This window comes from Carettochelys insculpta, chromosome 5 (genome assembly GCF_033958435.1).
Source record: "Carettochelys insculpta isolate YL-2023 chromosome 5, ASM3395843v1, whole genome shotgun sequence".
NCBI lineage: Eukaryota > Metazoa > Chordata > Testudines > Carettochelyidae > Carettochelys > Carettochelys insculpta.
The window spans coordinates 65135822-65151778 of NC_134141.1; the positions used below are offsets into that span (position 1 = coordinate 65135822).

Below are 15957 nucleotides of genomic sequence, written 5' to 3' on the forward strand. Positions count from 1 at the left end.
ACACAATAGACCCATGACTTAATATCTAACCTAGGCAGTGCAATTGAGGTCAAGTGTTAATGTGTCTTCAGTAATTTTAGATCCATTCCACTGAGCAGTTATGAAGGAAGGTAAAATTATACATGTGTCTTTGTCTTGAACTGTGCCTTTTTCTAAGGTTACATAGAAGAAATCGTGTCTAGAAGGCATGTCTTTTAAATAAAACATGACCTAGGTCTGCCATATGAATTCACAAATGCCTAAACTACTAAATATAAGAGAAGTCAAGAGTGTATTCATGTAGAACAGGCTTGCATAACAGTGTTCATTAAGACTGTACATTGTGACAAAAGACTCCCAACGCAAACTTTAATTTAGCCCTTCAAAATCTCTCAAGCACCACAGGCAAACGAAAAAAACAAACGAAAATCCTGTCAGGAGTTAAAACCAACATATTTCACTTTCTTATGACAGATATAGGCAAAGATCTCAGATTACAGTTTAGGAAAATGATCCTGAATTATAAAATGTCATGCTGTTTAAAAATTATGTAAAACAACAAAGTTGCTTTACAATTGTATGAAACTGATTGTTCTGACTAAACAGAAATGACTACTTCAAAATTAAGTTCAGCGTTGAAATGGAAATATTTAATTCTTGATTATAAGGGGCTGGTTGATGTGTGATATAATGTCTCAATGGATAACAAAGACCTAGCTACAAGATTCAGGGAGACGGTTAGCTCTCTCAAACTGTACTTAGTTTTCAATGGTGAAGCTTCAACTAGGATATGGTGTCCTCTTCTGTGTGCCACATTCCAGGCTTGATGTAGACAAATTGGAGAAAGTCCAAATGGGAGCAACAAAAATGATTCAAGGTTTAGAAAACAATCCATGAGGAAAGATTGAAAAAGTGGTTCTCTTAGTTATGAGATGACTGAGGGAAGACAACAGTTTTCAAGCACATAGAAATTTGTTACAAGGAGGAAGGTGACAATTTGTTCTAGTTATCCTCCAGGGAGAGGACAAGCAAAGTCCTTAAACTGGAACAAGGGTGATATAGGTTAGACACGAGGGAAAATATCCTAATAGTCTATACAATAGGGCTCTGGAACAAATTGTCCATAGAGGCTGAGAAATCTCCATCACTGAAGGTTTTTTAGAATAGGTTAAACAAACATCTATCAGGAATGGTAGTTATTATATAGGTCTCAGATGAGTGCAAGAGACTGGGCCAGGTGACCTCTTGAGGTTCCTTTCAGTCTTACACTTTTTTGACTCTATGATTATTTAGGCTTCTTATTGCAACTCAAGTGCTTTATGATCTTCCTTGTTTCCTTCCAGTCAACTACCGGGTGAAGTTCAAATGTCAAATTTTGAATGAAATAATGTCATATGTAAGACTGGAGAAAAAAGAAAATGCATCCACGTCTTCAAGCTATCAGTAGGAACAATTGGGATTATAATGATATTATTGTTTAAAACAATGCTATTTTACTGCAAAACACTTTTATATACAACAAAATTTCGTTGAGAAGGAAGCCAATCTCGTGGTCTTTTTTTAGTGAGCCAGCAAGATTCCACCTGGAAGGTCCAAAAGAGAGAAGAAAACAATGAAGTATAAGAAAGCTTTGTCAAACTCAGAAAGGCATCCTTGCAGAAGAATGTTGGGTGAGTACTTGTGATGGAGACACTTTAAAGTGAAGTGGGGGTGTTTATGAGGGTGAAACTTCAGCACTGTAAGAAAAAAACTGCAAATGGCTCAGACAGCTGTAGAATAAACATGAGTGAGGTCTCAGGCAGGTGTTTGGAAGCTAGAGTAATCAATTAAGAGAAACTGAGGCAGCTGCTATCTTCCAAGTCAGTGAAGCACTGACTGAGATGACTTCTGGTTAGCCTGCAAACTCCTTAATATTTATTTGTAATTGCAAAAATTGTGATTTAAAAGGTTAAATAAAACACAGCAAAACATTCTACTTGACAAAATAAATAGGATACATAAATACCTTAATAACAGGATTCAGCAGAACTACACCTGACTTCTTAGTAATAACTTGTTTGGTTGTATAATGATGGTCTATAAGCTGAGGAATAGTTGGAAATCCAGTCCCTTCAAATCGGTACTGATTCTGTAAGGGGGGAAAAAATAGTTTCAGAACAGCCCCAATGAGGAAACGCAAAAGATGCAATTTGCAACTCTTACACACAAACAACAGGGAACAGAAACATTTATTTTCATAGTACTGAAATCTTGGTCTCACCCACGTTGATAACTTCCAGTGACTTCAATGGCTCTAATGTGGGCCATACACCTAGAATATTCATTCATTCATTTAGTGTAGCATAATAAAATAACCATAGATCTCAATTCTTAAACCTAGAGGAAGGAAACCCTTCTGATCCAACAGATGGCACAGCAACAGTAGGCTTTACACAGTAAATATGACTAAAATGATGTCCATTGAAGTATTACCAAGTTAAAAAAACATTTATTTTAAGACCGTATATAGTCATGTAAATTGCATAAAATAAGCATGTAGTACAAAAAAAGTCTTTTTGAAAATCTTCAAGGTAAGTTTCATCTCTCCAGCTCAGAAACAAAGCTTGAGGAATGGGGGGCAAATATGAACTCACTATAGAATCAAGTCTCTTGCCAAAGTGTGATAAAGTTGACAAATGATTCACTGACACACAGAGAATAAAGTTTGTGGTAGGCAAAATCAATCAATAAATCATGGCCAGCACAGGCTTCAAAAGTACTTAAGATAAAAAAAAGCCAAGCTACCTCCACACTATAGAAATGCTGAGTGAAAGGGGAGGCATTTTTGTCTTCTTATACTTACGGCTCTAAATCTGTTTTTTCTATTAGCTTCTCTCTTTTATTTTAAATGTTAAGGAAGTTTGCATATGAATATGGAAGTCCTGAGCACCAAGACCAGAACTGGGTTCTGGAATGTACATACAATTCATGAAACAGGTAAGCTAGGGCAGACCACAAATGAAATGAGATGCTACAAGCTACATATCTTTGGTATCAGTGAGAGCAGATGGACTGGATCAGGAAGAATGAAGACTAGTATTGGTGAAACAGTCCTTTTTTCCTGAAGGGATGATGAGCAACAACATGAGAGAGTAGCTATCATCCTGAAGAAAGGAATAGAGCAATGCTTACTGGAATGGAAACCAATCAACAGTGAACGAATGGGAGACAGAATGAAAGGCAGACATGTAAACATTACATTAATCCAGTGCTATGCCCCTACTAATTAAAGTGAAGAAGAAAGGACAGATAGATTCTATGAACAGCTTCTTCAGATGCTGGTCCTGGAAATCTGCAAGGCCAGGTATAAATAGGCCAGAACAAGGCTGGGGATAACGAGGTTAGCTCAGGCAGGCAGGCTGAGTTGTATTGTCATCAGTAGATCTGGAGGTGTGAACTCCAAGAGAGGGGAAGCTGTTTTTGTATTTAGCCAGCCATTCACAGTCTTTGTTTAATCCTGAGCTGAGGGTATTAAATTTGCAAATGAATTGTAGCTCATCAATTTCTCTTTGGAGTCTGTTCTTGAAATTTCTTTGCTGCAGGATAGCTACTTTTAAATCTGATACTGTGTTTCCTGGGAGATTGAAGTGCTCTCCTATGGGTTTTTGTATATTGCCATTTCTGATGTCTGATTTGTGTGCATTTATTCTTTTACGTAGAGACTGTCCAGTTTGTCCGTTGTATATGGCAGAGGGGCATTGCTGGCACATGATGGCATAAATTACATTGGTAGATGTGCAGCTGAATGAGCCCACGATGGTGTGGCTGATCCGGTTAGATATAACCGCATTTGTTCCAACCCCTCCGACAGAGACAAACACCTACAGGATCTGCACCAAGCATTCTTGAGACTGCAATACCCACCTGAGGAAGTGAGAAAACAAAGCCAGACATGTGCCACGAAGCCTCCTACTACAGGACAAGCCCAAGACAGAAACCAACAGAACACCACTAGCCATCACCTACAGTCCTCAGCTAAAATCTCTACAGCGCATCATCAGGGATCTACAACCCATCCTGGACAATGATCCCACACTTTCACAGGCCTTGGGAGGCAGACCTATCATTGCTCACAGACAACCTGCCAACCTAAAACAAATCCTAACAAGCAACTATACACCGCACCACAGTCACTCTATCTCAGGGACCCATCCATGCAACAAACCTCGTTGCCAGCTCTGCCCACATATACACACCAGCAACATCATTACAGGACCTAACCGGATCAGCCACACCATCGTGGGCTCATTCAGCTGCACATCTACCAATGTAATTTATGCCATCATGTGCCAGCAATGCCCCTCTGCCATATACATCGGACAAACTGGACAGTCTCTACGTAAAAGAATAAATGCACACAAATCAGACATCAGAAATGGCAATATACAAAAACCCATAGGAGAGCGCTTCAATCTCCCAGGACACACAGTATCAGATTTAAAAGTAGCTATCCTGCAGCAAAGAAATTTCAAGAACAGACTCCAAAGAGAAATTGATGAGCTACAATTCATTTGCAAATTCAATACCCTCAGCTCAGGATTAAACAAAGACTGTGAATGGCTGGCTAAATACAAAAACAGCTTCCCCTCTCTTGGAGTTCACACCTCCAGATCTACTGATGACAATACAACTCAGCCTGCCTGCCTGAGCTAACCTCGTTATCCCCAGCCTTGTTCTGGCCTATTTATACCTGGCCTTGCAGATTTCCAGGACCAACATCTGAAGAAGTGAGTTAACTCACGAAAGCTCATGCTCTAAACTTTTCTGTTAGTCTATAAGGTGCCACAGGACCCTTCGTTGCTGCTACAGATCCAGACTAACACGACTACCCCTCTGATACTTATGAATAGCTTGTAGCTGAAATAAGAACAGCATTACATCACATCTTATAATAGTCCTGGTGGACTTGAATGCTCAAGTTAAGAGTGGTAATACGCACTATGATAGAACCATGGGAAAACGTGGGTGTGGTACCATGAACAAGAATGGAGAGAGGTACTTTACATAATCTTGTCATCGGAGGTGCGCTCTTTCCTCACCATGTAATTCACAAGCTAACATGGCACTCACCAAATGATAGGTATAGTAATCAGATCGACCACCTGATGATCAATGGAACACGAAGAGGCATGTTACTAGATGTCAAGGTGAAAAGAGGGGCTGATGTCAGCAGTGATCACCACCTTGTGACAGTACTCCTAAAGCTTAAGCTAAAGAGCACTGGTCACAAGATACACATGCAGAAATGCTTTGACGTAGAGAAGGTACAAGACCCCGAAGTTAAGAATGCTTTTGTCCTTACAGTGGAAAAACAGGTTTCATGTCTTACAAGATCTTGAAAAAGAAACTCACCACACAGAAAAATTAGTAAGAAATGGGAACAAATTATAACAATATACGTAAAGAGGTCTCTGTCTATATAGTGTCTGTTAATTGTTTAAAGGAACCTATAACTGAAATTGTATAGAGGGGGAAAAAAAGATTATTTCTAATTCCCACAGGCCAGGAGTAATCTCAGGCATTATGCACTTTTTTTCCTCAGGTGTATGCAAATAAAATGCTTTAAGAAAATACAAAAACAAAAGTCCCAGATGAAGGAAAGTTCTACACCATGCAATGATCACTTACAAACGTCACCCAAACAAAAACCAAACCCTAATTTGCCTGCTACACTACAACTTCCTACATTCCCTGACTGTTTTAACAGTTGATCAGGCCACACTCTCTTTGTTTAAATGGACTTTTGAAAGTGTGTGTGTGTGTGGCTACGTCTACACGTGCACGCTACATCGAAATAGCTTATTTCGATGTAGCGACATCGAAATAGTCTATTTCGATGAATAACGTCTACACGTCCTCCAGGGCTGGCAACGTCGACGTTCAACTTCAACGTTGGGCAGCACCACATCGAAATAGGTGCTGCGAGGGAACATCTACACGCCAAAGTAGCACACATCGAAATAAGGGTGCCAGGAACAGCTGCAGACAGGGTCACAGGGCGGACTCAACAGCAAGCCGCTCCCTTAAAGGGCCCCTCCCAGACACAGTTGCACTAAACAACACAAGATCCACAGAGCCGACAACTGGTTGCAGACCCTATACATGCAGCATGGATCCCCAGCTACCGCAGCAGCAGCCAGAAGCCCTGGGCTAAGGGCTGCCGCACACGGTGACCATAGAGCCCCGCAGGGGCTTGAGATAGAGCGTCTCTCAACCCCTCAGCTGATGGCCGCCATGGCGGACCCCGCTATTTCGATGTTGCGGGACGCGGATCGTCCACACGTGCCCTACTTCGACGTTCAACTTCGAAGTAGGGCGCTATTCCCATCCCCTCATGGGGTTAGCGACTTCGACGTCTCGCCGCCTAACGTCGATTTCAACTTCGAAATAGCACCCAACACGTGTAGCCGTGATGGGCGCTATTTCGAAGTTGGCGCCGCTACTTCGAAGTAGCATGCACGTGTAGACGCGGCCATTGTGTGTTATCTTGACAGCTTACAAATTATCACAGAGCTCTAGGGGAAAGTCTGATACTGGTAGGGCATGGTGTGCAGCCCTCTTCTGGTATGCAAACTATCTGCACCTAGTTTTTGCGCCTCTCTCCTGATACTCCCCGTCCCTCCTTCTCCCCTTTCACCCCCCAAATACACACAAACACACTGCAAAATCCAGGAAGTTTCTTTTCTACCAGGAAGTCTCTCCTTCTTTACCTCCTTTGTAAAGTGTTCTTGAGTTCTACTGGTGAGAAACGCAACAAGATCTAGGTATTATTTATGAATATGGATCAGATTATTTTTGACTGGTGGCTGATAAATGCTAATTTTACACTATTTATTATCAGAGCAATAAATATTACACATTATTTATAAGCTGCACATGGACATGAAAATTCATATTTCTCACTCTCAGTCTACTGGTTCCAGAGTCCTACTCAGATTCTTTAAGGCCTAGGTTAAATTGTGAAATTAGGTTACTTAAAAAATCCACATCCTTAAGCAATTCAGTTAAACAATCTAAGTCCCATGTGGACAATGCTAGGTCAGAGAGAATTTTCCCGTCATACTAACTGTAATTGATCAAGGAGGTAGATTAGGTCTACAGAGAGTAGTGTCTTACAGCAGTGCTACAGTGATGCAACTGCAGTGTTTTGAGTGTAGACAAATCCCAAGTTATATCTTTTCATGTCCTAGTGGAGTATCATCTGAGATCTCCAGAAAGAATCAATCAACCCGAGCAAAAGATTTAGCACTTTTTTTTCCCCCACCCCCTTGCACCCCTGCCTGTCTAGGGCCAGTGTGCTCAGCACCTTTGTGATTTGCACATTTTTGTTATATAGAGGATTTGCTTAGTTTTAAAGCTTTTTTCTTTTCTTATTTAGGACTTGAAGACACATTCCAGAATATTAATGGTCATATAAAATTGATTAAGTAGTAGTAACCTTTGTGACCAGATTTTTTCCTATCATAAATTCCTCATATAAATATATTAATAGCCAAAAGAAAACACCTTCCTAACCAGTCAATTTGCACAAACTCTCCTACCTTTACAAGGATGTAATAAAATCATTATCCAATTATTAACCATACATAATTTGTTAATTGGGGAGTGCAACAATTAACAAAATTAATTTAAAAGAAAAGAATTGCATTGCCTAAATTGATTTTGTGACAAACTGTCCAAATCATTTTTTCCATAAATATTCATATCAGAATAATGGAAGAAACTGTGTCCCTTCCTCCAGAACAGCTCCTTTGTACACAACTTTTGTGGTTCTACTCAGATAAAGAAAAGAGGAATTTGGTGGTTATGTAGGATGTGTGTGGCTCCTAGGCAGCCTGAATTTCAACTCACAGTGGCATTTGGAGACAGAACCAATCTTTCAATTTGCCAACTTTTCCTTCCACAGGGAGCCTACTGTGGCCCTGGCACTTATTTAAGCTTTTCTTATGTTTTGCTAGGTTGTTTTCTAATGGACAAAAAAACTTTTCTTTTTTCTCTTTTTCATATTCAAAAACATCTAAGACAACTTCCACAAATTGTACAAAAAAGTGGCCTTAGAGCAGACATCAACCATGGCAAATGTCAACCCCAAGAGTGAATGTTTCAGAAAATTAGGAACATGTGAAAACAGGAGGTTAGACTGAAATTGCTTTGGAAGCTGAGCTATCACAGCACTATTGAGCATCAACCATAAAACAGTAGTGATGAAATTAAAAAAAAAAAAAAAAAAATAATAGTACATGTTAATACATTTAACAGTAACTCCAGGAACTCAAACAGTTATAGAAGTAATTTTCTGCCTTTTAAAAGGCAAAGAAAACCCTGGAATAAACTTCATACTTTTATTATTAAACATATTTGACCAACTGTTTTAAAAAATTTCAGCACTGAAAACTCAATATGAGAAAACAGAGATTACCATATTTAACAGATGTCATACTGGACTTTCTATATATGAAGGCTAAAAGCTTTACTGCATAGTTAATCTTCTTATACACTTTTACCAATAGTAGACAATGCCTTTTAATCTGAACTATTTATCCAGAATAATTCTTCAGTTAAATGCAAGCTCCCTGACATCAATTAAACATTCAGTACTACATCAGAGACGTACATCAGCATATTGTATGATAAAGTGCCTCCGTTGTCCATCTGAAAACACAGAAAGGACATATTCACCAGGTTTCCCGTGGCTCTCTCGCACCAAGAAGTCTCCTTGCTGCTTTAACAGCTCCTGGGCTTCTATTCTTGGAATTGCACCATGATACCAATCTTGCTCTGCCAATGGTTTCTCACTGGTTGATATTACATCAAAGAACTAAAAAAGCAAAATCCGTAAAAAAAGAGTCAGCATACTATAAACCATTTTCTGTATTTTGTCTTCTTATGAAAAGCATAATAGACTGACAAATTTTTATACCTCTGTCTGTCTATTTCTATTAGACAATTGAAGTGATACATACATTTTCAAAATCTAAGTAGACTGAGCTCTTTGTTTTGCAACACTTAAAAAAAAAAAAAAGGCAGAGGCACATATATATAAACCAATGCTCAACACAGACTGCTACTCTTACCTACATGCCTCCAGGTTCCATCCAGGACACATGACGCAAGCCACAGTTTATAGTCAAGCCCTTTAGATACAATCGCATCTGCTTCAATCCTAGTGACTGAGATCAAAACCTCCAAGATCTCTACCAGGCACTCATAAAACTTAATTACCCACCAGGAGAAGTGAACAAACAGATTGAGAGGGCCAGATGAATATCCAGAAAGCAGGTACTTCTAGATAGGCCTATGAAGGTTAGTAACAGAACACCACTTGCCTATAACCCCCAAATCACACCCCTCCAAGTGCATTATCGACAATCTACAACCTATACTGGAACATGATACTGCACTCGCACAGGTCCCCTGTTTTTTTTCTGGGTGACAGATCTGTTTTTTTTCTACAGACAACGGAATAACCTCGAGAAAATCCTCACTAGCAACCACACGCCACATCACAGAAATACTAATTCTGGAACTTTTCCTTGTAACAAACCCTGTTGCCAACTCTGTCCACAGATTTACACTGGAGGCACCATCACTGGCTCCCAGCAAACAAGGTATGGTGTTCCACCTGTGCCCTGCAAGGCAGCACTATCAGGAAAAGGAGTCTCTGAAGAAAAGAGCCTGAAGAGAGATGGGGGAAGGTGGACCTGGGGGCACTGAGAGCAGCTGGGGGGAGAGGGGCCAGTGCAGTGAGAAGAGCGGACATGGGAGCAGATGGGGGTAGTGGGTTGGGGAGGGTCCTATAATGATGGTAGCTGGGAGGGTGGGGGCGAAAGATAGGAAGGAGGGTCCTGGGGATATGAGGTCATTGCTCCAGAGGGAGCTGTGGTGACAGGGAGGTATGAAGTAGTGGGATCCTTAACCACATTCTCCACACCCCACTGCCTTGTGGGTTATCCTGGGAAGGAGAAAGGCTAAGGTAGTAAACCCTGACAGAAAATCCAGAGTGGAGTCTGAAGGCGGTTCGGTGTCAACTTCTGACACTGTCCCGGCAACTCCTGCAGCTGAGCTGGTAGCAGACGTGGAGGTTATCCTCTCCTTTGGACTATATCAGGAAAGCCGAGAGGGGAACACTGGTGTCTGGGCAGCCCAGAGTCTCCATAATAAATGCCCAGGCTTGCGCCCGGAGAGGTACTCCGGCATCGATGAACAGCGTTGCGTCAACACGGGAGGCAACAGATACCGGTTATAAGCTCTTGCTCGATTGGCATAGAGAATGAGCGCCAGGGGTTGCCGTTGACGGTGGGAGAGATCCTCGCATCTCACTGGACAGTCACTGCCCGCCTCAAGCTGGGCAGCCCCCAGCCAATAGGGTACTGTCCCGCCACAGTTCACCTGCCTCACTGGGTGTGTGAGGCTTAAGGTTCCTGAACCTGACAAGTGACTGAAATTTGGGCACCAGGCAAACCAATAAGAAAATCAACAAGAAATGAGAAACATCGACAATTCAAACTTGCTTGCTGGAATGTGCAGACCATGCTGACCGGCTTGACTGAAGATCTTCAGGCCATCAGTGACACCCGCAAGACCGCTGTCATCAACGAGGAACTGAAGAGGCTCATAGTTGATATCGCTGCACTGCAAGAGACGCGACTCGCAGATTCGGGATCTCTAAAGGAAAAGGACTACACCTTTTTCTGGCAGGGTAAAGCCCAAGAAGAACCCAGAGAGCATGGTGTTGGCTTTGCTGTCAGAAACACCCTTCCACAAATGGTGGATTTAGTCATGGGCGGATAAGAAAGACTTCTTTGGATCATGCTTCAAACTTGCGCCGGTCCTGTCCACCTGATCAGCGCTTATGCTCCAACCCTGTACGCCATACCAGAAGTAAAAGACAAGTTCTACGACGTGCTTAGTGCTGCTGTAGTGCAAATACCTGCTCGTGAACAACTGTACATCTTGGGTGACTTCAATGCAAGAGTTGGAGCTGATTGGGCCTCACGGCCTTCCTGCTTAGGACACTTCGGTGTGGGAAAAATGAATGACGATGGACAGCGTCTCCTTGAACTGTGCACGTACTACAATCTGTGCATCACAAACACATTCTTCCGAACGAAGCCACAGCACAGAGTGTTGTGGAGACACCCACGCTCAAAGCACTGGCATCAACTAGATGTGGTCATCACTAGGCATAATAACCTCAAAAATGTCCTTCTGACATGCAGCTATCATAGTGCTGACTGTGATACAGATCACTCGCTAGTTTGCTCCAAGCTCAAGCTGAGACCCAAGAAGCTGTACCGCTCTAAACCTGCTAGAAGGCCCCGCATTGACGCCAGAAAGACAGCAAACTTGGAGAAAGCTGAAAAGTTCAGAGAGACCCTCCAGGAAAATCTGCGTAGCGGCCCTGGGGGCGCCGATGCGACATCCAAATGGCAACATCTGAGGGATACAGTTTACAACATGGCCTTGTCGGTGTTTGGAAGAAGAGCTAGAAACACGAACGACTGGTTCAAAGCTAACTCTGAGATGATTCCAGTCATTGAAAAGAAGCATGCTGCACTCCTGGAGAACAAACGCTCACCGAGCCAGAGTACCCAGCAAGTGCTTAGAGAGGCCAGAAGAACAGTACAGCAGACAGCCAGGCGCTGTGCCAACAACCACTGGCTCCAGCTATGCAGCAGCATCCAGACCTGTGCTGACTTTGGTAATCTCAGAGGAATGTACGAGGGTATGAAGAAGGCATTAGGACCCACCCAGAACAAGATGGTACCTCTGAAATCCAAATCTGATGAAGTCATTGCTGACAAAGCCAAACAGATGAAGCGCTGGGTTGAGCATTACTCCGAGCTGTACTCACGCGAGAACGTTGTGGTTGACGCAGCCCTCGATGCCGTCGAGCTCCTACCAGTAATGGACGAACTGGATCAAGAACCGACTGTGGATGAACTGAAGAGAGCCATCGACAGCATTGCAGCAGGAAAGGCCCCTGGTCAGGATGGTATACCACCAGAGGTATTCAAATGTGCTGTGGACACACTCCTGGAACCCCTACATGAGCTACTGTGCCTGTGCTGGAAAGAGGGTGAGGTTCCACAGGATATGAGCGATGCTAACATTGTAATGTTGTATAAGAACAAAGGAGACAGAAGAGACTGCAACAGCTACCGTGGAATCTCCCTCCTAAGCGTCACTGGTAAACTGTTCGCTCGCGTCATCCTTGGCAGACTCCAGAAGATTGCTGAGAGGGTGTACCCCAAATCACAGTGCGGATTCCGTGCAGAGAGGTCAACCGTTGACATGGTCTTCTCTCTAAAGCAGCTGCAGGAGAAGTGCAGGGAGCAGAGAGAGCCACTCTACACAGCCTTCATCGACTTCACCAAGGCTTTTGACTTGGTCAGCAGGGATGGTCTGTTCAAACTGCTCCACAAGACAGGCTGTCCTCCACGGTTACTCAAGATGATCCAGTCGTTCCACGAAGACATGAGAGGAACCATCCAATATGACGGCGCATTATCAGATGCTTTCAGAATCAGGAGCGGCATCAAACAAGGATGCGTGCTTGCTCCGACATTGTTTGGGATCTTCTTCGCACTCCTCCTGAAGCATGCCTTAGGATCTTCAACAGAGGGCATCTTCCTGCACACAAGATCTGATGGGAAACTGTTTAACCTTGCAAGGCTGAAAGCTAAGTCTAAGGTGCGAGAAGTCCTCATCAGAGACATGCTGTTCGCAGACGATGCTGCTGTAGTGTCTCACACAGAAGACCAGCTTCAAAAACTGCTGGATTGGTTCTCCAAAGCGTGTAAGGACTTTGGGCTTACCATCAGCCTAAAGAAGACGAACGTACTCGGTCAGGATGTTGCTGAATTCCCATCAATCAGCATTGACAACTATACGTTAGAGGTCGTCCACGAGTTCGTTTACCTCAGGTCCACCATCACTGACACCCTGTCATTGGACACTGAGCTAAATAGGAGGATCGGAAAAGCGGCCACAACTCTGTCCAGACTCAGGAAGAGAGTGTGGAATAACAAGCTGTACACTCACACCAAAATGCAAGTCTACAGAGCCTGCATCCTCAGCACCCTCCTTTATGGCAGCGAGACTTGGACTCTGTACGCCCGCCAGGAAAAGAGGCTGAACGTCTTCCACTTGCGCTGCCTCAAGCGCATCCTTGGAATATCATGGAAGGACAGAGTGACCAACACCGCCGTCCTCGAGCAAGCTGGAATCCCAACCATGCACACCCTCCTCAGGCAGCGTCGCCTCCGCTGGCTTGGCCATGTCCACAGGATGAATGATGGAAGGATTCCAAAAGACATCCTGTATGGTGAGCTAGCCTCTGGCAAAAGACCTCCCAGACGCCCCCAGTTGCGTTACAAAGATGTCTGCAAGAGAGACCTCAGAGAGGTAGACATCGAGCTGGACAACTGGGAAGATCTAGCGGACGACCGCAGCAGATGGAGGCAGGGGTTACACAAGGGCCTTCAGAAGGGCAAGCTGAAGATCAGACAGCTAGCAGAGGAGAAGCGAGCACACAGAAAGCACAATAAGGACTTGCCAGACACCCACTACATCTGCAAGAGATGCAGCAAGGACTGTCACTCTCGTGTGGGTCTTTATAGTCACAATAGATGCTGTAAATGAAGTCCTCAATTGAAACTTTAAAGGGCGCGATCCATAGTCCATGCAGACTGAAGGATGCCTACTACTACCACCACTGGATCTAAATATGAGTTATATGATCAGTGTTTCATATTCCTGCACTTTCACCAATGTTATATTTGCCACCATGTGCCAGCAATGCCCCTCAGCTATGTATATTGGACAATCATTTTGCCAGAGTCACTCTGGACACATAGCAGACAGTAGGAATCTGAATACACATCAACTTATCAGTGAGCATTTCAACCCAGCATCCAAAACTTAAGAGAGTGCATTCTAAAACAAAGAGAGTAACACCAGATTATGAAGAGAGACATCCAGACTGGAGTTCATTCTCAAGTTTGATATTTACTACCATACTCAAAGATATCAATTACCTTATGCATTACAAGGACAGTTTCCCCACCTTTGATATTTGCAGTGTTCCCAGTAAGCCCACTTATTAGGCACTTGCAGAAGCTATATGTCTTCCCCCTACCCTGCCACCTTCTGTCCCAGCTATTTGAGTTGTCAATTTTTATTTCATTTTTTCTTTCTGTTAAATTCTCTTCATCTCAGTTATCATTTATCAGGATTTTCCAGATCTGAAGAAATGGGTCCGTCCCACGAAAACTCATCACCTAATAAATTATACTGTGAGTCTCTAAGGTGCTACTGGACTGCTTTTTTGCTTTTCAGTTTTGTGAAGATACAGACTAACACAGCTAACTCTGAGACTAGTGAATGGCCTGCGTCAGTGGGCGTCCATCTCAGTGGGCCACAAGACTGTTATACCCAAGACAGTCTCCTGGTTAGGTAGTTTTGAAAACTACGCTTACATACCCAGGGGGAGGGCTGGAAGAGTGCCAGTTAAACCATACAGCACATTGATTGGATGCAGAGGGATACACAGCTCTCACAGTCAATGTTGCGTGCAGTCAGCACACGCTTCACTTCACATGCCATGCTTTATGCATATGTCACTTCAGTAATACTGATGGGGGGCGGGGAAACCCTACATGGACAGAAACCAGAAGACTCTAGCAACACTCCTGCTTGTCAATGTTACATAAAAGGTTAAGCCATACACACAAACACAGTGGGCCACATCCAGCCCTCGGGCAACAAGTTGCCAGTCATTGGAACACAGGGTGAATTTGTCACCCAACTCTTTTGTAAAGGACCGAAGAGCAGAGAAAGAAAAATAAAGCCCTCCCCTTCAAAGCATCATATTTTCTTAGTAATTTTTGATATTTCCATCCAAATTCAGTTAAAATTAAGATCAGATTAATCTGTCATTACTGAAATTCAATAATGCCCAGGATATTGTCCTTTGAAATTACTTACATATAAAATGAACTTTCAAAATTACTAAGAAAAAACCTTTTGTATAAGTTAAATTAGTTCTGCATTTGAGAAAGATGCTTGGACTGACAGACCTCACTGCAGGTTCACAGAAGAGCTGCAGGATAGTGTCAAAACCCCAAAATTTATCACAGATCAGTTCACGAAAGACAAAAATGATTACCTACCTTTCCTGTTGCTTATTTAGATGTGTTGCTTATGTCCATTTAGGTGTGTGTGCACCACATGCATGATTGCCAGGAGATTTTTTCCTCCTTGACGATACCCATTGGACCAGTAACAGGCCCCTACAGTGGCACCTTTACCACAGCACATATATACTCCTACTGGCCCCCACACCTTCAGTTCCTTATTTCAATAAATGCCAATGAAGGGAAGGTCAGTGATACAGTATCCCACCTCCACTGTGTCTACCCAGCAGTCCAATGTAATTACGGTCCAGGAAAAATGGAAGCAGGATAAATGGTTCCCAAAGGTGGGGGCAATCTGATATGAGTACTGCTTTCCTGTCCTCGGGCATACCCTCAAAATCCCAACTTCAAGCCTTGCTCTTTACTAGAAGGACCCAAGCTCTGACTGGAAGATGTCCTAGAATCATAGAACTATAGGGCTGGAAGGGACCTCAGGAGGTCATCTAGTCCAGCCCCTCCTAGAGCAGGATAAATGCTAATTAAATCATCCCAGCCATGACTGTGTCAAGCTGGGACTTAAAAACCTCAAGGGATGGAGATTCTACCACCTCCCTAGGTAACGCATTCTAGTGCTTCACCACCCTCCTAATGAAACGTATTTTCCTACTGAACCTACTCCTCTCCTTCTGTAACTTCAGACCATTGCTCCTTGTTCTGCCATCTGTCACCACTGAAAACAACCTCTCCATCCTCTTTAGAGCCCCCATTCAGGAAGTTGAAGGCTGCTATCAAATCACCTCTC

At 43.1% G+C, this 15957-nt stretch overlaps 1 protein-coding gene across 17 annotated transcripts in view; it reads right to left on the reverse strand.

Annotated features, from left to right (window-relative positions):
* FER (FER tyrosine kinase) overlaps nucleotides 1-15957 on the reverse strand; it is a 443173-nt gene that overhangs the window by 181475 nt on the left and 245741 nt on the right. For 16 of the 17 annotated variants that reach the window (XR_012645737.1, XM_074995257.1, XM_074995259.1 and 13 more), the window contains 2 exons: nucleotides 8633-8836; nucleotides 1985-2107 (listed from right to left, as the gene is read on the reverse strand). Coding sequence is in view for 15 of the 17 variants with exons in the window: in XM_074995257.1 (XP_074851358.1) it covers nucleotides 1985-2107; nucleotides 8633-8836 (327 nt within the window). In the remaining 2 variants the exon portion in view is untranslated. The remainder of the gene's footprint in view (nucleotides 1-1984; nucleotides 2108-8632; nucleotides 8837-15957) is intronic. The other variant, XR_012645738.1, reaches the window with a different exon arrangement.